Source organism: Heterocephalus glaber, unplaced genomic scaffold (genome assembly GCF_053883595.1).
Source record: "Heterocephalus glaber isolate CG9 unplaced genomic scaffold, H.glaber_assembly_v1.0 deba00001572, whole genome shotgun sequence".
In the NCBI taxonomy this organism is placed as follows: Eukaryota; Metazoa; Chordata; class Mammalia; order Rodentia; family Bathyergidae; genus Heterocephalus; species Heterocephalus glaber.
The window spans coordinates 10,128,747-10,155,645 of record NW_028258357.1 but is presented as its reverse complement, the minus strand read 5'-3'; the positions used below and the strand labels follow the sequence as shown (position 1 = coordinate 10,155,645).

The following is a 26,899-nucleotide window of genomic DNA, read 5'->3' as shown; positions in this document are numbered from 1 at the left end:
AAAGAAATAACTTCAATGAGGCAAATTACAAGGAACGAATTATTACCATCGAAGGGACAATTTAAATCATATATTTCACAAGAAGGTATGACTATCTCAAAAAATTAATAAAATAAGTTATTATTTTACAGTACTGACACAAGAATAAAACTTTTCATTCATTTGCCTCTTTAAGTGGGAGGTTGTACTCTGTGGTGAAGCATGTACTTTTTCTAGGATACAGGGCAAATTGAAAGGAGAATATTTACAGACCAAATAGCTGCTCTACAGTAAATACACAGTGCACAGACATGACCTCCATTTGAATTTTCTAAACCAAACAGGACATAACTTTCAAGCTAATGTACTAGTAAAAAGCAAGAAGTAAAATATAATCTCTTAAAATCCTTGATCCATTTTAAAATTTTGATTGTTTGATGTAAACCAACAGAACTTCCTTTATGACAGTTTCTGTTCTCCACATTTTACATAAAGTGACTCATTTCTTATTCATGACAAGTAACTTCTATCATTATGGAGAGGCTGCTGAAGGTCACAAAGATAATCCGTGGCAGAGCTGAGAATCAAAACGAAGTAATTTAGCCCCAGGATCTTCAAGCTCAATCATTACATGATGCTGCCTTTCTGAAAAGCTAGTTCAGAGAAGAAATTTTGTTGAAAGAAATGACAAACACAGGGTCTACTTTGCTTTTTGTAATTCAAGAATGGCATGTTATGGCAAGTCAGCTAAACTTCAGAGAGGCAGAAGTAAATTTTCCAGGTAATGTCTGGCTCTTATCTTTCTTTTTTTGTAGTAGTTTCCAGTCATTCCAATACTCGTAGATCCAAAACTATTCTCATCTGTGAAATCCCAGTGTTTCTACCAATACTCAGAAGGAGAAGGCTTCATTTAGGACAAGGTCTTTTCCCCTATGAGAATTGAGCCAATCAGGTGAATAGTCTATGCCAATCCTTCCTTCCATCTTTCATTCTATAACTCAGATTGCATGATTTCTCTGTTACTCACACTAGGATTACCATCAAAACTCTGTTATTTTAGTATTCTAAAAGTTAAATGAATATAGAACAGTTACTGACTTATGATGTTTCCATGCTTCAAGAGCTTTAGTAAACTCAAGAATTTGAGTTTATTGTTCTTTTACAAATAACATTCTTGGTGATACATAAGCAAAGTAGTCCACCTTTTTCTCGCCATCAATTCAAGACAGAATCAGTTGGTTGGAGTGGTATAGAAAATAGTGTCTATCTAGACAACATGGTTTCCTCACTCATAAACTCTGTGTTTGCAAATAATCGATTATGAAAATTGATTCTGTGCACACATCACCAGTAGGTATATTATGAGCCTTACTTGAGATAAAACATTTAAAGAATGTACCACAAAGCCTGGCATGAAATAGGCACTTCAAACTTTTATCTTCACACATCAGTGTCCCAAGCAGTGGTCCAATCTCTGCTATGCCTATTTTCTTGTTACTGAGACATTAAGAAATAGCACATTTTCTTCTGTATCTTTGACATATTTTTGAAGCCTTTTGTCATACATGTGTCTGTAGAAGCCTGCTTTTAATACACTGAAAATAAAGCAATAGCCTCACAAATAGTTTCCTTTACAATAGTTTTACAACCACTAAATACACTTGCTAGATTTTGTTTGCTAAAATCAAGCATTTTTCATGTTATTACCTCATTCGAGCACCTTTGATGACATCCAGTGTTAGCAAATATCTGGTGTACATTAGTCACCAAATGCACATTGGGTGAAGAAATAGGTGAGTGCCCTCCAGGAGATTTTCAAGTCCTTCCATAGTTAGACTTAACCCACTTTTATTTCCCTATCTCTTTTTAGTTATTTCCATGAACACTGAACATTCATTGTTTTGTGCAACTTCCGTATGTTAGATACTATGACAATTGTTGAATATTCAAAGATGATAAAGGGACACACAAAAGAAAGCATTTACTTAAGCAACACTGATTTATTTATATTTTGCTTGTCCATTCCCAAGGTTTAGTTGGTGCAGTTTTTGTGAGCCTAAAATGCCATTTCTTCCCTTTCATTCCATGCACATTCCTTTTATCCTTCAGGATTCAATTCAAATTGTGCATTGTCCTCCATAAACACTAACCAGTCTCTGTAAAGTGATCTCTTCCTCATTTCTCCTCTGCCTTGCTAAGGCAATTATTGTTAATTAAATCATTCTTTGGCTAGAAATTGTGCATTGTGAATTTCCTGGTACCATAATTCTAAACGCTATCCTATATATATATATGTAGTTTATTCCCTACTCATGTGATGTAAATCTCTGAAGCCAGGCCCTTCATAGTACACTTTATGTCCTTCCTGCCAGCCACAAGGCTTAATATCAATACTTTTTCCTATAATGGTTCTTCAGTCAATATCTTCTAAGTGATTGATGAATAGGTAGCAGGAATTTTTTTGTATATAATAAAGACACATGTGCCGTACATACATGACTAGAAGTCAATAATTAATTTTGGTCTATTGTAAATGTACAAACTGAGGATCAATATTAAGGAAATAATGACTCTTTTGATCTCAACTGATGAAAAGGATATTCTTGAGCACTCATGAAAAATGTCATGGAATTAGGAAATGTAATTATAGTTTGCAGAGAAAGAGAGGTTCATATCTCTGCCTTTTCCCTATACTGATTCATTACAAATCCTAGTCCCATTCTTTGTTTCCATTTCTATGTCATTGGTCAGAGTACAGAGTCTTAAACTCCATTTCACAAATGGGTTTCAACAGGACTTGGAGTCCAATGAAGTATGAGGCATAAAAAGAACTAGCCTATTATTTAACAATAAAAAGTGGAGGCTGAACCTCTGGCTTATCTACGTTCAAAGTCACAGTTCTGCCAACTCTGCTATAGCTTAATGATGTAAGGCAGAAAAAGTTATTAGACTGTAGTAGGGATGTAGTCTGCTTTTTGCATTAGTGTGTCCTAGACAACATTTTTAACAGCACAACTCGCAAAAGCAATAGCAGTTTATGTGTCACTGGAGATACATGAGAAGCAGCTCAAAAATGCACGTATTAACTTTTCTTAGACCTTCACACAGGTCAATGAAGGAGATAACATTATAGCTATCCACATTTCATACCTCAGAGGCTGTGGAAGAGGGGGAGGTAAGAGGCACTGAACACAGTGATGATGACTCTGTGTGTGGAAAGGGGAAGAGAGCCAAGGTAAAACTTTCCTACACTAAATTTGATTTCAAGCCATCCAGCATTCAAAGCTTCCCTAAATTCCACCACAGGCTTCTTTCTTGGCTGAGGAAGAAATCCAGCTAGGATGGTAAATATACAGCCAGAGAATTCACTCCAATCCCTGACAACTTTGAAGAGTCAGTCTAAGAATAAACAAGTCACGTCAGGTCTGTGAAGATAATCACTTGTTTCCAGACCTCTTAGGAAATCAAAGACTATCGGGAGGCTTTTCTAAGATCTGGCATTCTTCACATCCTTAATGCACAGGTACAATTTTTAAGTTGCTTGTGTGTGAGGCAGATCAGAAGGAATGACTAGTCTTGAAATGAACTTTGGCAACATGCAGAATACAGCTGCCCTGTTAGCTAGTGTGCTCTCCATAGAAAGAACCACATAAGTGGTTTTAGCAGCAGGTATGGTACATGCTCTGAATTGGAATGTTTCACATAACTAAATGGCAGCCAAAGTTTCAGGGAATCTAACCCTCAAAGATTCCAAAGCCAGGATGAGTGCAAGCCATCCCAGCACAAGCACAGATTCTGTCCTCAAAATTGTTCCATTCTGTCAGTGTGTAAGAGACCCGGATTCTTAGAATGGTACCAAGACCTCTTTGTGACTTAAGTGCATGTGACTTTGGTGCAACTTAGCTACTCCTATGTCAGGATGTATGCATAACTCAATATCTGATTCAAGATACACAGATTTTAAATTAGCTGATATTCAGTAAAATATTTGGGATTTTGAAAGATGTGGTTCCCAAACTAAAAAACAAAACAACTTCATAATAAATGGAAATATTTATTTTTCCTGGATAAATACAAAAAAAAAATCTTTATGATTTGGTTACAGTTTTGAAAATAATCTGCAAAGACAAAGTACCCAACAGTTTTGATAGTTAATTTTGTATATATTAAGAGTTTAGTCTTTCTTAAGATGCCATATAGTATGCAAACTGCATTAAATGTTAGAAAACCTGGGTATTAGTTTCTGCTTTGGCTCTCACCAGCTCTCTGAACTTAAGTAGGTCATTGGGTTTAAATTTTCACATCTATAAAACAGAAGCAATAAATATTATTTCCCTTACCTAACTCAAGGATTATTGTGAAATACATCAGAAAATTTACATTTTGAACACTGTATCTTTAAGGGCCATGCTATGAGTTAAATGCTTCAAGTGTATTACTCCTTTCATCTTTGTCCCAGTACTAATGAATTCAGTAATAATTTCTTCCCATCTTAAAGATATGAAAACTGAGGTTCAGAAAGGTTAAGCAAGTTGCCTAAATTCATAGAACTAAACACCATACAAACAAGCCAAGATATGAACATTAACCAAAGTGCTTTTATAAGATTCAAATAATCTATATAGCAAGGTAAGTTGTCTCTTTCCTCTTCTTATCTTGTCTTTCTTCTACTTTTTCTTTAATAACCCTTTACCTCTCTTTTCTCTTTCCGACTTTTAAAATTAGATATCACATATTTCTATAATTCATCATCGTATACTTTAGCAGGTTTGGGTTTTGATAAGGAAATTAAGACAATGTTCACGTTATTGTTCATATCCAATATTTGACTGTCCTTAACAATTCATTGAGCATTTCTTGATAATTTAGGATATATTGTGATTCAGTTGAGTGCAGGAACTCTAGAAATTTGAATGTGACTTTTTACCTTGGAGTAAGACATGCACGTAAATGAGTCTAATATGAGAAAGAAACAATTGCATGTCATGAAAAAGATAAATATCGTGCAAAGAAAGCTCTGGGGTGGAAACTAATTAAACCCAGGTGAGAGGATTATGGCTTCCTCATGAATGTCCACAAAAATGGGTGCTGGCTTTTTTTAAAACTATGAGAATAACTGAGTGTGTGGTTATGAAATATGAAGGAGAGGGAATAAAGGGGATAAGGCAGTAAAGCTTGAAGCTGGGCTTGGGAAATATGCCACCCCCCTTTGGATATCCCAATTAATTCCTTCAAGTTTCATCAAGGCAAAAGCTATTTACTGTAGAAGTACATACTTAGATGACTAGAGGAGGGAAGGAAGGTGGAGGATAGGAGGGGTGTTGGCTCATATTTCACAGACGTTGATTGCAGGTTTCCAACTGGTAACAGCCTGGAGCCTAGGGCATAAAGATACAAGTCAAAACATAGACGCTTAGCATAGAAACAGCTAACAGCACCCAGCAAGGGAATTATAAAACCTAAAAAAATCCTCACAGTGGCTAAATAAATATCTTTCCTTGAATTTGCACTTTTTCCCCCCACTTACTGAAATTTGGAAAGAGGCAAAGAATATATTGCTTTCTCAAAGTTCTGGGTTATGTAAAAGTATAATCTGTGAGAACTAAATTTTTCATATGTGTACTAATTTACATTTACCAGCTTCTACTATTTATGTGTTTTATTTTAAAAACAACGTCAACAAGAGATGAAAAGAAAGATTTTACACTATGAATAACGAAAATAATAAATAACATACTTTTCATATAAAACCCTGGCTTTTCCCCAGGAAACTGTGGAAGTGCATTGGAAATCCATAGAAACCTCTATAGCATAGTACTTGAACTTGCAAAAACATTCTGAGACAAGTAAGAATCTGAATGAGGAAGTTCACATAAGGCTACTCATTTATTTTTACAGAACACTTTTGAAACAACAAGGTTAATTTTGTTCCATTTTCCAGACTTCCCACCCTGACAGCAAGGAAAATCATCACTTCAGAGGTAGAATTAAGTTTATTATAATAAAACTAGAAAATGTAGATAGTGGAATGGTGTTGGGGGTGGGGAAACAATCTCTTTAGTTAAAATATTTTAGGAAAAGAACCATGAATAGAACAAATTTCAAGACAAGTTGCGGCACTACACTGCAAAAGCATCTTAGAATCTTAAGCAGATGCAAAAGGAATAAAACAAATGCGGAGGAAAAAGGGCAGATAAAGTTTCTGGCTACAATACAAGAGACATATCATTACCATATGATCTAATGTGGGTGTCAGCTGGATTGTGTTCATTGAGGGAAACCTTATTTTTTAACTGTGCTATGGAGTAGAAGCAGGAGGTTTTCAACCTAGTGACAGTTACAGAGCAGAATCAACCCCTCCTTTTTCCACACCTGCAAATTCTTTTGCTTGGGCTGAATATTTAGTGTAATTACATCTCAGCTTTGAGGGGTCCTGTGGCAAATACCCGGATTAAAAGGTATGGTTTTCAATAATTGTCATGAACTGTACTACAGACTAATGAGACCTCGTTGAAGTGGAGAGCAAAAGGAAATATTTGGTGAGAAAAAGAAAAGAACAAAATCCTGCTAAACTTTTGATAATCTTTATGCAACATTTTAAACAAATATTCCTTAGAAACAGAAGTAAACTATTTGGTAAATTGATTGAATGCATTGCTTTGGGTCTTTCTCTTCTGTTCTTGCAAAGATGCTTATTAAAAAAACTGTAACCTAACACCATGATTCTCTATATTGATGTTTTTGTATTTGTACTAATGAAATGTTTAGCTCTTTATGAAGTGTTAACAGAAAAGTATTCTAAACTAATACAGTATTCATAGTTAGATTGTATGTTTAAGGATTTATTTCCATCCTGAATTCTTGTATACTTTATTAACCTTTAAAACTTCAAAGACGTGCACTCTACTGATCAGCTCTAGAGATCTAATGTATATTTCCATAACCACAGCAATAAATAAACATTATTACCAGAGAGGTGAAAGTAAATATTGAAAATATGTATTATATTAAAGTTAAAAGATATTTCAACAGTTGCATAATTCCTTGAATATGAAGACGTTTCCTTATCAGTTTTTTAATACAAGTGAAATTTTATTATAAGGTACATTCACTATGAAATGAGGTTGTGGGTTAATTTTTGTTCTAACTTTAAAACAGGGTAACCTGATGACCGCTGTCTAAGTGGGCTCCCAGTCATGTAAATGCCTGTGGCTTTTTCTTCCTCTTGCTTCTTTTACCAGGAAAAAAAGCCAAATGCTTTTTATAGTAGCCCTTACTTATGGATAACTGCTGCTTTTATTATTTATATCATTACTGGAGTTTTGAATTCCCCTAGTGCTGGAGGATTTTAATTTGACTTTGCATTTATAGTTTTGCTTATCCCTTGAGGATTAAATTTTAGCTTTGAAAGTCATAGCAAAGGTATAAATGACACTACACAAACGTTAATCTGAATGATATAGTTAATTAAATGGGAAGAAACAATTTTGGGAGCTGGAAGATCATGCTTTTGATAAAACATTGATAAACCATGGCAACTAACATTACTGGAATCTAACATTACATACATTTTGAGGATACTTAAAACAATTTCAATGAAATGTAAAAAGAATATCATCTCAGTAACAGTCTCCTTGTTTTGTAGAGGGAATTTCTGTTTTCTCTTTCTTTTTTTGCGATTTTCCAAAGAGGGAAGGAGTTGACTGAAGAAATCCTAAATAACAACAGCTCACCCTGATTGCTTTAAGATGCTGGGTCTTCAAGTAACATGACACAAATGTAAAAGAAGTTATTTCACGCAAGTATTCACAAAAGCGTATTTTTCTTTAGGACATTCAGAGTAAAAATGTATGCACACACACACACAGATACAAGCTAATGTAATATAAAAATAAGTAATTAAAATTGCAAGCTGACTAAGTGTATACAACTTCTTTCAAAAACATTGTGCAGAGAGTTTGCACCATTTACCAAGAGTAAACAAGTAAAAATGATGATACTGTTCCTCTGAGCACGTCCTTATTTGGGTTGGTAGTGAAACAACCAGGCATTCTGTACTCTGCAGAAAGGATTATAGAGCAGCATCTGCATTAACTTTTGTTGCTATTTATTAAATCTGCAATTACTTTGCTTCATCTTTTTTCTAAAACTGTAAGGCATTAAATATGCAAGGCTAGCAAGCTTGTGGTAGACCATAAACATTGCATTGTAATGTGAAACAGATAGAAAACTTTCCTCTAGATCACCCCAAGCAAATACCCTGCCAAAACAACAGTCTCCTCTTAAACAAAAAGTAACTGTGGAGAAATGGGCTCCTAGAGAAAACTTAGCACTGAACTTAGAAGAACCACGTGAATACTAATTTTTATGATTACTTTTAAGTGCAAGCCAGTCTATATTGCATATAGTGCCTTAAACATACTTCACTACTAAGTACAAAGTAAGAACAAAGGTATAATTGAAAACATTTGCTTTTTCTGTAGTGACACGAACTTTTATAAGATACACTCAGTTTATCCATGAAAGACTTTCTTTTCTTTTTTGCTTTTTTGATTTGCTACCATTAGATAATATGACTCAAAATAATTATTTAATTCTAATTATGAATTTCCAGCTTTAATACAGATACTTCTCCATAATTGTTCAATTCAAAGTAGAGATGATGCAATTTGTCTTGGGAACATTAAAAGACTCTCAATGGGATTATTAAATATTTCTTCTAAGACTCTCAATGGGATTATTAAATATTTTTTCTCAAAAATAGACTTCCTGTTCTCTATCAGCGACAGTACTTTTTATTATTCAGCTTTATTATTCATAGTCATTTAGTTCACATCAGCCAATTTAACAACATAGCGCTTGTTGAATGAATGAATTTCTCAAACCTTACTCTTGATCTATTTTGTGTTTTATAAATCCATATTAGTGGAGAGCAGATAACATATACATTATAATTATACATTATAATTAGAATTTTCCATATGAATTTATTGACTCACTGAAAAGAACAACTGTGGAATGGTTGCCAATAGATTTATTTTTAAATTTGAGATTTGCTTATAGCAAATTGAGGTTTTCAATTTGATAATCTTCTTATATTAGAAATTTAGAATCAAAAGAGAAATAATATTGTATTTTCAAAGTGAAACTGGTGGCTTGAAACATATGGAATAAATTTCACTGTTAATAAACTGATGGTCAATTGAGTCATTTGTGTGTAAAATATTGTGAAAGGGCTGAGTACAGAACAAGGAATAATAAGACACACCCTGAAGGAATACATGGTCTAATGGAGGGGGCGGAGGACAGACCACGCATGCAGAACAAATTACAATATAATGTGATAAGTTCTTTAAAAGAGGTAAGAGCAAAGTGCTTTGAGAGCACAGAAGAGGCAGAAAGCAGCATGCTGGCTGGATGAGCCAGGGAAACCAGAAGGAAAATCTGTTATCTCATCTAATCTTATCATTATCCTTACAAGGTAGGTGTTCTAAAATGGCAAGTGGCTTTGAGTGTCAGGGTAGAGGAGTGATCTGGTAATAGATGAGAAATGGAGAGAAATGTGTTTAGAGCTATTAGTTGACATCACATTATGAGTGGACTTACATACAGCACAGAGAATGTGGACATTGTTGGTGAGCCATGGAAATTCAACAAAATGTTTTCAAAAGAAATTAACAGAATGAAAGAAAATCTTTTAGAAGATCACTCAGGCAGTAGAATGGAAGGTGACTTGGAAGGAAGGAAGCATTCCAGGTAGAATTGAGAAGGCTTTTGTAATAGTTCAGGGAACGACAGGAAGGCCTAGGCCAAGGCAGATACTAAGATGGAGAAATGAGCTTTGCTTCTAGAGATGCTTTTGAAACAGGAATTGGAGATGCTTTTGTGTAGATGTAACTTTGCCTGTGCAAAGGCTTATGTTGAGTGAGCATTAAAAAATTCAAAGTAATTTCTTGTCATCGAAATAATGTGCATATGATTTGATCATAAACTATATCTTCTTCATGTAAGCCCCAAATTCAAACAGGTGCAAATAATATTTAAATTTCTCTTCCTAAGTAAATAGCTGTCAAGTGAGACTATAGTTACCTTGTCACCTTTCAAGTGCGTCGTTAATGCTCTCTATTTCTCAAAACCAGTACTACTATTCTACCTTGCTCTGTGCTTGCTTACTAGGGGGTAATGATGTAAGAAATAACATTTTGACTAAACAGCACTACTCTTCCTAAACTTTTCATTTGTTTCCTAGATTCCCAGGCTGTGAAAATATATGAGCTGTATCATGAAGGCAACTATCATCTTTTTCCTGCTTGCACAAGTTTCTTGGGCAGGACCATTTCAACAGAGAGGCTTATTTGACTTTATGCTAGAAGATGAAGCTTCTGGGATGGGCCCGGACGACCATGATTCTGATGTTCCTGAACTGCCACCCATGGGCCCTGTGTGTCCATTCCGCTGTCAGTGCCATTTTCGAGTTGTTCAGTGTTCTGATCTGGGTAAGTGGGGGGTAGGCTTTGTCTGCCTACCTTGTGTGTCTTTTTCATGCAACTGGCATCTCTAACAGTTTCATGTTTTTCATTTTGAATCTTTGCATCTACACAGTTGAGGGACAGTGCCACCTAATGAGGAGTAAATGAAGGGGAAGATAGAAAGAGAAGTAACTCTTACTTTAGGACACATTTTCTTCTTTCTTTACCTTTTTAAAGTCAAGCTGCCATCATTTTGGAATCTTGGAAAAGTCACTTTTTAAAAAATCTTAGCTTCATGATGCTCTCTTCTGGAAAAAAAGAAGGAAAAAAATAATGTCTTATGTTCTATAATTCCAAAGTAGTACTTTATTTTAACTGTATGTTTTGTTTTCATGAAATCTTAGCTAGTAAGAGAATCTAGACAATCTTTCTTCTCTCAACTCCAGATAAAAGAGTTTGAACATTACTAAACTAAAGTATGCATTACTAAAGTATGCAGAGTTGTCAGAAATAAGGTAAATTTCACAACAAAAACTTATCTTCCAAGTACCAAGATACTCCCTCAATCTCTGGGTATTTGTTTTACCATTACCTTTGGCATTTTGTAATCATGCAGTTTATATTCTTTAAAAAGTTTGAAAGGAAATATTCATAAATAAAGTCTAGTGTAAATATTCCATATAATCTTGGACATATATCATTACCCTAACACCCTAAAGACAGTCTGGTTTATCCTCTTTTAAAAAAAATTTGGCCTGGAAACTCTGAGAGCAACACACTTAAGAGATAAATCTCTTTGAAGGCCCAGTGGACGGGCCAGAGGGGAATGAACTTAGTTTACAAGGCAGCTGATTCACATTCCTCCTTTCTTTTGACATATTTTCTTGTGAAAAGAAAAAAAACGGAGAGCGAAAAGAAATTCTCATCTGATAAGTCTGCCATGTGCATATCCTTATGGAAGAAGTCCAATAAAGTATCAAGGCATTTCTTTCAGAACCCCTGTATCTTCCCAGGAAATCCCTGCTAACAATATTTTGCAGAGAACATTTGCTATTATCTTTTCCAGTGAGAATAAACTACATAAAAGAAGGTAGATAAACATAAAACTTGCTCGATAATAACAACTGAAAACATTTAATTTCTTCAATGGTGACATGTGATGCCTAGCCATAAAACTGTAATAGAATGTATATTAAATACCTTTCAAAATTTCACCTTTCATAATTACACAGGATTCGTTGATTCGTTCAATATACAGACGATTGACCACCAGAAGTCAATTTCTGAACACTTGGAGTAGAGATGAAGAAGATCATAGGGTCCCTGTTCTTGTGACTCTCACACTCTAGTGGTGGTGACTATTCCTTTTTAAATTGTATATTCAGTATGTTAGAGATTGGAATACTATAAACTTCTCCAGAAACTTTTGAAGTATCTAGATATAACCTGTATTATGGACTTGGGCAATAAGATAATGTGGGTGAAAAAAACCTTAAGAGTCACGGTTTGATGGAAGAACTAGTGAAATATATTTGTGATATCACTACCGTGCAATGACCAATTTCCCCAAAAATGTGATACAGGTGAAATTTCAATTTACCTCTGAGAACAATGTTGGAAGGATTCATTATTACTCCCAGCACATGTAATATCAAAAACGGAAGGGTTATTACTTTTGAAGAGGAGTTGGTCAGTTTACAGAGGTTTTATTTTCCTTTAAATATAGTTTCACTTTGTTTCCATGACAAATAGTTCATAAAGCTTGACTCTGATGAAAGCCATGGTCTAGTTTTCTAATTGTTTATCATAAAAAGGGCCCAAGCCTATTGTGAAGTAAACAGAAAAGTGTGGTCATGGGACACATCATATTCATTGAGCTGGGGGTCTCACAATACACTTTTTGTTGCTGTTAATGGTTTGTTTTGTTTTCAATGTCAAAGTTAAATTTTCTACATGTTATATTTCTTTTCTATGTGTTCAAAATATACATCATTTCTTTGGTACACACATACCTACTGACTAATATATGTTAAGGATATAGCTAAGATTGTAATGATGATTTGTTTTTTGAGACCACATTTCATCCAGATAAGTTCCAATGAGCAATAATGTCTCAAACAAGGTAATTTTAACAATTCAGACACAAATATTTAAATATATGACACAATTTTTAATGATATATTTTAAGACAGAAAATTTCTTAAAATGGTGAGAAATTCTTTTATCTTCAAAGAAACAAAATAGCTTTATTCAGCCTTTCAACAACTAACTTTTGGTCACAGTAAGGTCTTGTGCAGTTTTTAAAGCCTGGACTTCTTTATTTGAGGAACACTCCTTGTCAGCCTTAGAGATCTCATGACACGAGGATAACCTGGCTCAGTGCCGCTCAGTACATTCCTGGGTTATATCCTGATTAAGTGAGTACAAAATGAAAGAAAACTAGAAAGAAAGCAAGGGAAAAAGAATGAGCAACTTCGCTCATAATAAAGTCAAGTTTATTCATTTTGTCTGATCTGAACAAGAAGCCTAAATTATTGTAATAAAGAAAAAAATGCAATGCAGTTTGAGATGCAAAATGTTAAGTATTATCCAATAAGTGGCTAATGTTGTAATGTTGTTTTCAGGATTGTCCTTGCCAGGGAATTTTTTTTTTTTTTTTTTTTTTTGTCCTGCTGAGGATCAAACCAGGGCCTCTTCATGGTGGGCCAGCACTGAAATAATAAGTTACACCCCTCACTCTCTTGCCAGAGCTTTTAGTGAGCAGAGAGGGGCCAAGATGTTGAACAAAAGTCCTTTGTCATCTTGTAATCTAAACAATGTTTAATACAAGCAAATATTTTTGTTACAATGCTTGTCTATTTTTTTTTTTTCCATGAAGAGGATTTCTGGTAAAATTTCACATCAAAATTTTAAACAGTTCTTTCAAAGCTAGGAAGCACATACTTTGAAATAGAAATTGTTTAACTAATTCATGGGAAAATTGAAGGCCGTCTGGAAGATTTATTGATTCATTTAATCCCTGGTTGTAATTCATCAGAGTAGCATTGTAATATGCTTTTCCAGAGCATGGAAAGCTGAGGGAGGAAAATGAATTCTCCATATAGTGGCCAAATTGTTTTGCAGTTTGCTGCAATTTAGCTTATAATTTGAACCAGCAGTTTATGAGACTCATATCATCTTTCTTTTTCTATCCTTTTCAGACATAAAATAACTCACTACCATTACACTTATAAAAAGAACAATAAAAGAAAGCAAATATTAGCAAATACAAATATCAGTAAATGACCTTAAGTTAAGAAACCCAAAGTATAGCTTATCCTTTTAAAATTTATTTTAACCATTCATAAAAATATAAATATTATATGCTGAGTGTGGTGGCACACACCTATAATCCCGGCAGTTGGGAGTCTGTAGAAAGAGGATTGCTGAGAGGTGGAGGCCAGCCTGGGCTACATAATGAGTTCAAGGCCAAGCTGAACTTCATAGTGAGATCCTGTCTCAAAAAACAATAATGACCACAAAAATTACACATATTAATGCGGTACCATATTATGTTTCAAATGGAGTATAAGTTAAACATACCATCCCCTCAAATAGTTATTTGTTCTTTATGATAAAAACATTCAAAATCCTTTCTTTTAGGTTTTCAAAGTGTTCAGTACATAATTATTATCTATACTTACCTACTTCTTAGTCCTATCTAACTGTAGCTTGGTACTCATTGATCAACCTCTCTCCTTCACTCCCTTCCCTTCATGTGGCACTTTTCCTTCTGTGCATGGCTTAATTCACTCACCGTAATTATCTCCAGTTCCATCCACCTTGTTGCAAATGATAGAATTTCCTTCTTTTTATGGCTGAATAGTATTCCACTGTGTTATATGTGCCAATTTTCCTTTATACGCTCATCAATTAATGGACAGTACAAGTGGGATTAAGCCATTTCAAAAAGATTCTGCAGGGACAAGAAAACAATAGAGTGAGGAGACAAACCATGGAATAAGAGAATGTGTTTTTGAACAATAAATCTGAGAGAGGTTGAAATACAGAACATATAAGGCATTTCACATATTCAACAGCAAAATACCCAAAACAAACAAATCAACCTGATTAAAAATGGGCAGTAGAGCTAACCAGACATTTCTGCAGTCAAATGCTCTACCACTGACTATACCTCCAAACCAGACATTAATGAAAAGAAGATATACAAATGGCCCACAGACACATGAAAAGAGGCTGAACATCATTAATCATCTGGGAAGTACAAATCATAGCCACAGTGATGTATTTATCACCTTACTGTATTAAGAAGGGCTGTTGTTGAGAAGACAAAATATAATTACGGCTGGTGAAGATCTGGAGAAATGGGACTACTTGCACACTACTGGTGAGAATGTAAAATTAGGCAGCTATTATGGATAACAGTATGGAGGCACCTCAAAAATTAAAAAGAAATAGAATTACTGTAGGGTCCAGCAAACTCACGGCTAGATATATATACAGTGAAAATGAAATCAGTATGTCAAAGAGACATCTGCATGTTCACATTCATTGAACCAGTATTCACAAAAGCTAAGATATGGAAACAACCCAAAGGTCCATCAACTAATGAATGTGACTCATTCTTCTCAAATCATTCATAAATATTCAGATCCTGATATTGATATTGACTCTACGCTCTGTTTTATATGTTGATACCTTAAAGGAAGGTAACTTCTTCTATTATGTACTCTTTGGTCCATCCACACATTTTTGGATTAAGTGTCAATAGAGAGCATAATTTGATAATGCCTTTCATCTTATTGTTGAAATGAAAATTTTCTCTGAAAAGTCAAATAAGCATAAACATTGCCTTTTTATATTTTCCAAAATTAAAGTGATAATAAGTGATGCAGTTCTTCTGATCATTTTTTGAAAGAATTGAAATATTTTTAAAATTACTTACTAGTTTAAAAAGCTTGGGCCATACACTTAAACACCTCTAAACTCAGATCTACCTTCCCATTTTCTAGCTATATCTTTGACATTTTTAATTTACTTTCCTTACTTGGTAAGTGGGACTATTCCTTGCTTCATTGAGAAGACAAAATGCATGTTAACTGTTTATCATAATAACTTTTAGAGTCAGTTTACAATTTCAGATGAATTCAGCCCAGAACTTGAGGCTTTTTTCTATTATATCCTCTTTTATTTAAAATTTAGAATCTTTCATAAGTATATTGCATGTTGAGCTGGACACAACGTAGCACCATCTCTCTCCTCTTTCCTAAAGAGATACACATAATCTCCAAACATGAATAAATAAGAATCCAAACATTGTACAATTATTAAGCAATTCAGTGTTCTCCAAACTTATGTTCCTTTGAATAAAATTGGTTTGATTTGAGTTGAGTATAATGACTCATTTGGCTATTTCATAATTGCAAATGATTCAAAATCTACATAACCCTGTAGAAATGGTACTGGAAGATGAAATGCATTTAATTTTATCATCTAAAAACATTACAGATAATTAGTTCTTCCTGAAATGTACCTCTTAATGCAAAGGATATTTTCATTTAAAAAAAAATCAGGAAAGAAAGCACAATTCTTTAAATTGCATAAAGTCAATTTCTTTTTAAAAATTACTGCTTGAGCTAGTGGGCATTTTGACAGTGTTTATCACTTGTGACATATCAAACCACTGCTTTTTGTTTGTCTGGGGAAACTTATATCAGAGGCAACAGACCCATTACACCTCTACCCTGAAATCAGTCCAGAAAATAAACCAGGGCTACTTTGCAGAGGGGTGGACAGTGCTAGATGCTCAGCTACCTTCACAGTTTAGGTCAAACTCTATAGCAGCAGGGACATGGGTTGTCAGTTATTCAGTTTTAGATGCATCAAATGGATTTTTTCAAAACATGCTACAAGTCAGAGGCTGGGCGGAGAGCATGCCTCATGGGTTTACCCACATTGTCATTGGGCAGAGTCTGGACAGTCTTCGAATAAAGTAAGATATGTGCTCAGATGATGAGTTATGTATGCTCCACTTCTGACTGAAGCAGTCAAAGATGGAGTCAATGAAGGGCAGAGAAAGTGTCTGTCTCTTTGAGCTGACCAAGAACTGACATCTCCCTGCTCTCTTTCTTGGCCACGGGAGGGAGACGGAGGCAGCTGTGTGGGATCAAGGCACTTTGTGAGCGTGCAGCTGGGATGCTTTCTCCTTTGGAAGAACATCCTGGCTCTAGGGGACAGGATGGAATTGGATTAGCTGGAATAGTAATTCCCTGGGTAAAAGAGGAAAGCCTTTCATTTTAACTATTTTTCTTCAAGGAATAGCAAGAAGATTACATATTTCCTCGGGAAAATAATAATAAATAAAATAAGCCAGTTGGTGATCCATTCTCTAGCAACTGCACTGTAATAGTCAAGATTTAACGACCCCAGATTTAGTCTGTAAACTGCTTTGAGATAATTTCTGGGATTTCTACTTCTTTCTTCAATTTTACTTTAACCTATATTTGACTGGATTATTCAGTAGTAATCAATTACACATACATGAGCAGAGTTATGTAACATCTTTTAATTAGCTCTTTTTTAAAAATTTGGTCCTGGGGGTTGAATCCAGAGATTGTACATTGAGCTACATCCTTAGCAATTTTAAATTTTATTTCATGAGAAAGAGTCTCACTAAATCATTAAGCGGCCTGTGCTGGCCTCAAACTTGCTATTCTCCTGTCTCAATCTCCTCCCAGAGTCCTGGAGTACAAGAATGCGCCAGAACATCCAACTTTGATTACTTTTCTATATTGTACTTGTTTACCTTATCTCTTCCAGAATGGAAGTGAAATAATAATTCGTCTTTGTATACCTTCTACTCAGTCAAATGCCTTATACTAGGTGGGCTCTTAAAAATCAAATATTTATTCAATGAATAAGTGAGCCTGGGTATGATTCTGTGCATGGATGCATATATTTTTGATGCTGCTGACATAGAAACAACACGGGGAAACATGGCTGATGGGGAATTAGAAGTCATACAGCTACCATGATCCTGATTCTCCCCTTGGAAGGTAACAAAAACTAGGAAATGTAAACCTTCCTTGAGTTTGTTTGTAATAGAAGGAAATTGGGAACTTTTCTCTTAACCCATATCTGACTGATATTACAGGGTAATTTTCATTTTCAAGAGGGAAACCATACCTTCCTGGGGCAAGAAAATTTTGTTTGAAGCTAAGGATGCTAAATGTCCTTTTGGTGATCTGTCGAAAAATAACATAAGTACATTACCATTGTGCTAGTTCTTAAGTTGAAGACAGTATTACAAAAAATAAGTTGTTGGACATCAGCAAGAATAAATCTTAGAGTTGAGCCCCTGCCACATGGCAGGAAAAAAAAGGCAGGATGTCTCAGGGCAACCTGGTCTTTGTCTAACATCATGTACATCAGAGTCCTGACATTTACAAGCAGAGCAATGCTATTTGTCAGTGGGACAGCCAGAAAGGGAGGGAGGATTACCTGTCTTCCTAGCCTTGATTCAGAAATGATTTTCTGAGACTATGTTAAGTAGAGGGTTTTTTTTTTTAAACAAATAGTCGTATTTTAAAGAAGGTAAAGCACCTTTTGGTTGATTTGGTAGAGCAGATAAGTAATTCTGGCTACCCTGGGAAATTATGTTTTAATGGAAAAGTTACAGCACTATAAAAGGCTGTTTATTGAAAGATTAAATCAAGAAATCCTTCTATTCCCATTACCATTGTTGAATAAATATTAACTCAACACATGGCAGCTTAAAGAATTAGTTTTATTTTGCTTACATATTGAAGTACCAGAAATTTAGGAAAGGCTCAGAAGAGCTTTCTCCTTTGGAGTCTCATGGATTTGTAATTAGATATTTGTTGAGACTAGTGTCAAGGGCGAGCTAGGGTGGGCTCAGGTGACCTTTGCAGATGTGGTCTGAGTGGACACATATTTCTTCCATGACTCTGGTGTCCCGAGAGGAAGCATTGCTGAAGAACCAGACAGCAGCTACACTGCCTTTTCTGACTGCAAATGCCATGAAGTTTCATTCTACTATATTTTACTGGCTCACAGAAGCAGCAGAAGTATCCACCCCAGATTAGAAGAGAAGGGAGGGGAATCAACCCCCAACTCTTGAAGGGCTGGGATGAATTCTTATAGTAGAAGAGCATGAAAAGCTGGAAGTGTAGTTTTTTTTTCCATCTTTGGATAATATAATTATCTATGCATTTACTTAGATTTTAAAATATGTTCTAATAAGTACTATGAGCATAAACTATAGATTGTATGCAGAATGCCTACAGATATTACATGTCAGTACAAAGGCTGTTGTTTTAAAAAATACACATTTCTTAAGAGGTTAGATGAATTATAAGTTCATTTTATAGTTAGTTAAGTCTGCTTAAGATAATAAAAGTGCTAAGTCACATCTTGACTTTGTTTACATTATGGAACATCTTCTTTAAAGAAAATTTTGCCTAGGTGGTTGACATATTAATTTTAAAATGGTTTATGCCTTTTGCATTTTGTTTTATGGATTACATAAAACTCCACATTTTCAATAGAAAACATTAGGCTAGCTTATGTAGAGCTAAGACAAGCATATATAACTAAAGACAGTATTTGTTAAATTTATTTGAACAGTTAAAAAAGAACTTTCTGTACAATAACTGTTTGCCTAGAATACCACCTAGTTTTATACTCTTTGAAGATTAGTTTTAGTTCAAATATTTTTCAATCATCAAAAGTAATCTCAATCTCATGAACCTCAATTTACATCTGATTCATTATTTTCAGGTGATGATCTAGAAGGCGAGGGATGCTAACTAGAAGTCCGGTCATATCTGGTTAATAGTGGAGTTAATAGTAACCAGGTCATTCTAAAGATTACTCTAAGGATGAATAAACAAAGAATAATATTTTATAGATTTGCAAAAACTGTTTTATGTGTCACTATTATATAGGGCTATTTTGACTAAGTACAGCTTTTTGGAGGCCTTTGAACTTGTTGGGAAGAATATGCTAATTAAACTGAAGATTTCTTATCGAAAGGTGGAGCACTGTGGACACTTTCTCTGGAGGCCTTGTATTTCAGGAAACAAAGATGAAGGCAATGCCAGGAAATGAATGACATGCACACACACACACACACAAATAACAATAATCGACCCGGGGTGGAGATCTTTAGATGAAATATCTTTGTTTGTCATACATGAAAACAACTTTCAGACTTCAGGATAATAGCATTATGGTGGTTCATGGTTTGGAGAAGAGATTTACTGACAACACTCAGCAGCATAATTAGTGCTGCATACTTTCTTTTCCTGACTGACAATAATCCATGGGTAGTAGTAACTGAGATCCTCCTTTGCAATACAGCAGATGATTACTTTGTAGTAGAACTTATTAGTTCTTACAAAAATTCTGTAAAAGACATAAGAAAACTAAGGCACAAAGAACTTAAGCAACTGCTTTATGAAATCAAGGATTAAGAGGAGGAAACAGGATTTTCACTGACATAATAAACTAATAAAAAGTAGTTATGAAAAACTGCAAATTCTACAGCACAGAGCTTTGACAAGTATCAGTTAATGTCCTGATTTTCCTATATGTCTCCTTCTGCGTTTCTTCTTCCATATCATTTTGGAACAAATTCCAGTTAACACTAACAACCATGTGTAAGTGTATTTTCTGAAGAAATAAAATTCTTCAATAAAGCAATGATTAGTTCAAACTTTAGTAGTAATTTCTTAGTATTAGTCACTTAATGTACACATTGCTAGTTTATTTTACATCGTGTTTATGTGAATTGGGATCCAAATGGAGTATATATCCTTGCTTTTTTGGCAGGGGTGAGGGTCTAGGAATTGAGCTTTGTGCATACTAAGCACACACTCTGCACCCTTAGCCTATGTTGCATTTTTAAGAAATAGATCTTCAGTTTGTTTCAGACTGTAGTTTCACTAACACTTAATTTTCTTTTGCAATTTATTTGTTGAAGAAATTGAGACTTTTGATGGAGCTTTCTCTTTAGTGAACTCTAGCATGCTCTTTTGACTTGGTTATTTATGTGTTTGTTTTTGTCAATACAAATCCATGAACAAAAATTGTTCTTTTTTCATCCAGAGGCATATATATATATACATATGATCCCACCCTCAGTTAAATATGGATCATGAAAATAAATTATAACGCTGAATCTGTCACCATATAGGACAGATAAAGCAGTCTTATTCAGCCACATATGTGATGAAAGGTGCTTCAAAAATACGTCAAAGATAAAGAAGAAAGTGAGAGTAATTTCAGATCCCCATAATGGGGATGGCATATATGATGGTAGAACTCATTTGAAAATTTAGAATTAGAAAACATTATGAACTCAGTAGTCAGCTTTATCCTAATACAGTAATACCTTGGTTCATGAAAGCTTCTCTTCACAAACAATTTTGTTTCCAAACAGAAGCATTTGGCAAAACTTTGTTTCTGTTGGAGAACTCTATATTGGGTGAGGAACACAAATGTGGCCGTCTTTCCTAGAGTGTGGAACGAATTAAGTTGGTGAATCAAGATACCACTGAACTCTGAGAGAGGAATAACTCCAATAAAAGCAGAGTGTATAGAGATTTTATTTCAATACATGGCAGAAATGATCTCAAAGCTATGCTGTGAACTTTCCACCATAAAACAGCAGGGTAGCCTCATTTTAATCAGTCGGAAAGATAAATCTGAATGCAAGGGAGCCAGAAAAGAACAGGTGGAAAACAATCTTTTGTCTCTGCCTATCCAGAAACTGTAGAAACAAACCCTAAAATACAAGACAGTATATCCTAAGTATATAAGTCTTAAATCCATAATGACTTCTGAGGTGTCAAAGATGAATATTTATAGAGGAGGGGGATGTTGGTCAAATTTTAAGGGATTGTTAGGGTGGAAGTAGGAAAAAAAGGCAATGGATTTTCCATAAAACATCCACGTATGAAGAATGATGAGTGGCTAAGAATGAGCACAGTATGTTCAAAGGATAGCAGTAGATAAACATTTTTAAAAATGCATACAGCAGTCACACATATAAATGGTGCACCAGGTGTTTCTGAGGACTCAGGCCAGCTTGGTTCTTGATCTACTTTAGCCGTCAGGCACCCTGTATTATCCATTTAATTTCTTTGGATTTCTGCTCCATTATCTGGAAGAAAGATTAGCTTTGGTTTCCTGATTTCAGGAAAATATAAGTATTTTGAATGTTGAACTAATTAGTTTAAAAAATTTCAAAACCAAGCCTAGCGAAATACAACTTGCTATCTACTGTCATAATTATTTATTGAAGAAGGTATATTAAAAGTAGAAAAGAAAGCAAAGGCAGACAGTGGTTCAGAAAAATCTTGCTTTATAGTAAAAACCAAAACAAATTGTCCTTATATTTTTCTTATTTACATGTAGTCTGATAAAAATATTTTTATGGCATCTGTAGGATTTGGGAACCATAGATACTTAAGAGTCCTTCTCTTTGTGATATTCTAAGAACTCGTATCTGGGGTAATTTGCTCATAGTCCTCTTCCTGTATTATTTCAACACATTAGTTAATAGCCTAATGTTTTGTCCAGTCTTTCAGTATGTAGAAGGTTATTGGGTCTGATGTCCAAATAGTTCTTGTTGGAAATACAGTTAAGTGCAAGAGAAAGCAAAATCATGTTTGAAACTGGAAGAGTTATCTTCTAGCCACATTTTATCTCTTCTAACTAGATGAGCTTGTTTGCGTCACTAAACTTTTTCTAAATGTCATCTAGAAAAAGGGAATCATCACATTGCATTACCTGTCACAATGAATTGTTGTGAAGTTGAATAAAATAACATTTTTAATTTATAAAGTAATCTCTAAGGTCATTGAAATTATTAATAATAAAGCATCAATATGTTAAATCTCACAAAGGGGCATGGATTGATTACTAACTCAGAGAAAGTTATATGATTATAATTTTAATCATTAAAATATTTCTCCAAGACCTGAACTGCAAAAATCATAATATGGAAGATTGTATTTTTATAATAAATTTTCAGAAATAAAATATATATTTATCATTATTCTTAAGTAGTTTCTTTTCTTACAAGATTCTAGGATGAAAACATAACTTAAATTGTTACCTGCCCAGACAAATTCTTTTCCTCCACATCTGAAATGTTCTTTGCAGTTTAGTTTTCAGAAAATGTTAATAGAGTCTCTAGAATTCAAATTCTCCAACGTATAAAAATAAGTCTGCATGGATATGAAGACTTTGACCACACACACACACACACACACACACACAGCCCAAGAAGAAATAATGAGATATGGGCAGTAAGTGTACTCCAAATGAAAGGAAATGTGTCTTTTTTGAGTTGGATAACATTAATTATCAAAGATTTGGCAGAAGTACACTCCCTCTAATTGCATGAAATTAGTAAATTGACATTTCTGAAAATGGCAGTGATTATGGTTGCATAATGCCGTTAAATATCCTCCTACAAGGTAGCTGTTCTGGAAGTTTACTGTTTATTGCTGGAAACTCTTCACTCCTGTATTTCTATGGGAACTGTTTCCATAGTGAGTTCTATATTTACGGAGCATTTTGATGTTAGTTCATAATCACCTGCTTTTTGACACTGAAATTTAAGAAGATAGTGGCCACTAATTTAGGAACAAGATATTTTTCCCACTGTCAGCAGAATAATGATATTGCAAATGAAAAGATATTTGGAGAAAACTCAGAAGTAAGTAATTTTAGATAAAGTATAGGTAATTTTCATGAAAGAAATGAAGATGATTGAAATATGCCTACCATGGACAGTTTATGAGCGTATTCTTTAAAGACACAAAATGAGGATGATTACTTCTCAACGCAGTAGTTATAGTACACTGCTGTAGATGTTTTTAAGGGAAACCTTAGATTAAATTATGTTTTCTTTGAGATAGGAGTAGTAATTTTTGATTTGCTTTTGCCATATTCCCACATCTAATAAATTGATTGTTCCTAGGTGTAATGTAACAAAGGACTATCGAACAAATGAAAAAAAGATCTCTAATTTCAGATATAATAAAAATTTCAGATACAATAAAAATATATTTAAGATTTAGGCTATGCAATGTTACAGTATAGAAATTACCACAGTAATTTAATAGAATATTATATTTTCACTTAATATACCACATGAATAAGAGTAAAGCCAAAGGAAGACAAAAGGTCTCATTTAACATGATTCTCTATTAATATTCATAATGATTTATTCATAGCAAGACCATTTTTGAATAAAACCTGTTTAGTGATTAATGAAATGTTTTATAGCGCCACAAGCACTTTGCTTATTCATTGCTCATATTTATGAACTAAAAGCAATAACTCTATTAGACATAAATCTTACATTCAAAAGTAAAGTTACATATAAAATTAATTTTAGAGAAGTTATGTCTACCAATTTATTGTTGTAAAATATCAATTAAAATTGATATTGTTCTGGTATTCCAATTAAACCTGAAAGAAGTGGTCTCTCAAAGTCTGGATAAATTTTCAAGTTATTGTCACACAATTTGGTTATATCATTATGTGTACATCATTTATAGATTTATCAAAAGGGAGCTTCATAACTGATAATTTAGTTACGGTACTTCTCTATTGATAAGGTATTTATGTAGAAATGCATAGATTTATACATCACTCAAACTGACTCAAAAACAATGAAGCGAAACAGTGTATACTGAAAGACCTGAGCTATGTATTACAGAAAATACAAATTTTGTATATAGATGATGATTTTCATAGGGAGAGTACCATATTCAGTTAATGATTAGAAACAAAAATTATCATTTGACTTCCTTGCAAAAGGATAAAGCAAGCCTATAAAACTGAAATGGATATAGTTCTTAGAAGAAAAAATGTTACTGGTAACAGTCACTCTAATACTGACTTCCTTGTGATTCCATTCTTTGGAGTACAGTAGCCATTCATCCCTTTTCATTGACTGTACACTCCTTTTATGTTTATGTTAGGTCTGAACAAAGTGCCCACTGATCTTCCGCCAGACACAACACTGCTGGACCTGCAAAACAACAAAATAACTGAAATCAAAGATGGGGACTTTAAGAACCTGAACAACCTTCATGTAAGAACCATTTTATCTTTTAGTGACAGTAATATATGACTCAATGTATTTTTCAGAGCAAAAAGTAGAGAAAGGCAAAAGTACTCATGGTAATAAATTAATGCATATGTGTTTAGTGAAATATCTCAGTGATGGTGAATGAGCAAAGCATCATTTGAATTAACCAGCAAAGTATTATCCAGTGTTCCTGCACATAACCCACTTTTAGCATTTTCTCTAAAAAACTTTATATCTAAATCATTTCTCATGTCATGGTGAACAAATAAATATATGTCCCTTTTTAGGTTGTACTTCAATAGTGGAAAAATATAAAATAGATAGATACTGGCATTATTTTATTTTTTTGCTCCTTTCATTTATTTTCTAAGAGAAGTGTCAATGGTTTCTAAATTCTCAAACATTGGCACCAAGAAATAATCATCCACATTTTATATATGCACATATTCTTGGAAATGTACTTTTGATTATATGTGTTTTTTACTTTGATTTCCACTTACTAGATTATGATATCCAGTCAACTGGTGAGAATTCTGTCAGAAAAGAGATGTCATTCAAATGGGTTTTGTGGAGGAAATTTTATAGAAGGGATTCTTTGCTTGGGGTATGGAAATTAACAAAGCATTATGAAGAATCTTGATCCACAAGACCTGAAGGCTTGAAGGAACTCAGGAATCACAGAGTTATTGAAGAGCAGAGTAGCTGTTGTCCTGACTCTTATTTCTTGCTAACATCTCCTCTGGCTAAACCTGCTTAGAGGTCAGAGAGGGGCACTGGGTTGATGCAGTCCCTAAAGGTCAGTTTCCCAGGACATAAAGAAGACCCTAAAAGGATAAAGCAAAAATGCAGTCTTAGGGAAAAGTTTTCAATTCGCAACAATCGCGGCTCAGATAAATCTTATTGGCTACGATACTGCCTCTGCGCAAAGCTAAGAAGAATACAGTCTTCTGGAGAATTATCAGCCTACAGAAATAGGGTTAAGCCTTCTCAGGCACCTTTCTGTAAAAGTAAAGGCAATGTCTGCTCACATGGGTCACCAAAATCATTATGTGAGATAAGTATGTGGTAGTTTCCCCTCAAAATACCAGTGCATACATACTACAAACAAGCCAGGTTTGAATGTCTAAGATATCCTATGAAAATTTCACAGTGTCTGTATTCCACTGTGGGAACACTCTTGAACTGTTGGCTGCAGTCCTTGGGATGACAACGTTAAGAATCACACTAAAGAGCATCCAGAGAGATGGTCCTGGGAAGGAGGAGGCTGGAAATCATATAGGCACACAGATTGAGACCCAGATATCTAAACTGAATGTAAAAGAACCATTCATGACACATTCAGAAGGACATGTTGAAGAGAAAAAATTGAGTTTATTTTCTTCAGTCATAAGATAATAGAACTAGCTCTCCTACCAAGCAGAAATTTTAGGAAAAGATTTCCATTCAATGTTAAAATTGCAATTTAAAAACATAGAATTTTTAGAGAACAGGATTACCTAGTGATTAGCCCATGTGTGGAGACGGATTCACAGTTTCTTTTAATGAGTTTCATAGAAATTCCTTTTTTTTTTTTAGGTTAGGAGCATAAAGGTTGTAAATTTTAATTTCACACCCATTTACTTCTTCTAGGAGATGTAGTAAGAATAAACAACGTATTGTTATATGCATTAGAATAAGAAATACAGATATAAGGGACTTCATAAAATATAAAAAAGAATAATTTGGCCAAGATATAGTTGATATAATGAAGATAAAATTTAGATATTAGCTTTCTGACTGCTCAAATGAGAAAAGCAATATTAACTAATTAGAAAAAGATAAAAAACAAAAAACAAACAAACAAAAAAAACATATACCAGATTTTTTAAATGGAGCAACTATTTCTTCCTTAAGACTTTAAGATTCTACATGGAATCACTAAAAGAAAATCAAACACATAATAAAGAATCCATGGTCGATTTGTTGATACATCCAACAATATAAACCATATGATATAATTAGAAAGTGTCAAAAGTTCAAAGTAAGAGAAAAATTAGACATCATTTTATGTCAGTTTACCAGGTAGTGTTTTGAAAGTATATGTGATAAAAATGTTCTAGATTAGCAGAGAAAGAAAAGGCAGAAAAAAGAAAAGAGGGGTTTCTGTGAAAGAAGAAAGCAAAGGCAGAAGAAAAGTAAGCATCAGACAACAAAAAATACAAGCTGACTCAAGGAAAGGTACGGGCTCCAAAACATTGCCTGAGCGAGAGAAGCTAAAGCAGGACGAGGGGGCCACTGCACTGCGACTGCACGACAGGAAGCTGGGGGTCCCCTCACCTCC

At 34.2% G+C, this 26,899-nt stretch overlaps 1 protein-coding gene and 1 pseudogene across 5 annotated transcripts in view; one reads left to right on the top strand and one right to left on the bottom strand.

Moving 5' to 3' along the window:
* The first annotated feature begins 3,351 nt into the window (after positions 1-3,351).
* Positions 3,352-26,899, top strand: part of Dcn (decorin) — a 41,078-nt gene continuing 17,530 nt past the window's right edge. The window contains exons 1-3 of one of the 5 annotated variants that reach the window (XM_087192591.1): positions 3,352-3,502; positions 10,229-10,475; positions 24,470-24,582. In XM_087192591.1, coding sequence (XP_087048717.1) covers positions 10,250-10,475; positions 24,470-24,582 — 339 coding nt within the window. In that variant the 5' untranslated portion in view covers positions 3,352-3,502; positions 10,229-10,249. Of the gene's footprint in view, positions 3,503-5,939; positions 5,961-6,082; positions 6,519-9,262; positions 9,461-10,228; positions 10,476-24,469; positions 24,583-26,899 lie in introns of those variants that run through there. The other 4 variants (XM_087192587.1, XM_087192588.1, XM_087192590.1 and 1 more) reach the window with 4 other exon arrangements.
* On the bottom strand, positions 25,401-25,509 carry LOC147823567 (U4 spliceosomal RNA; annotated as a pseudogene).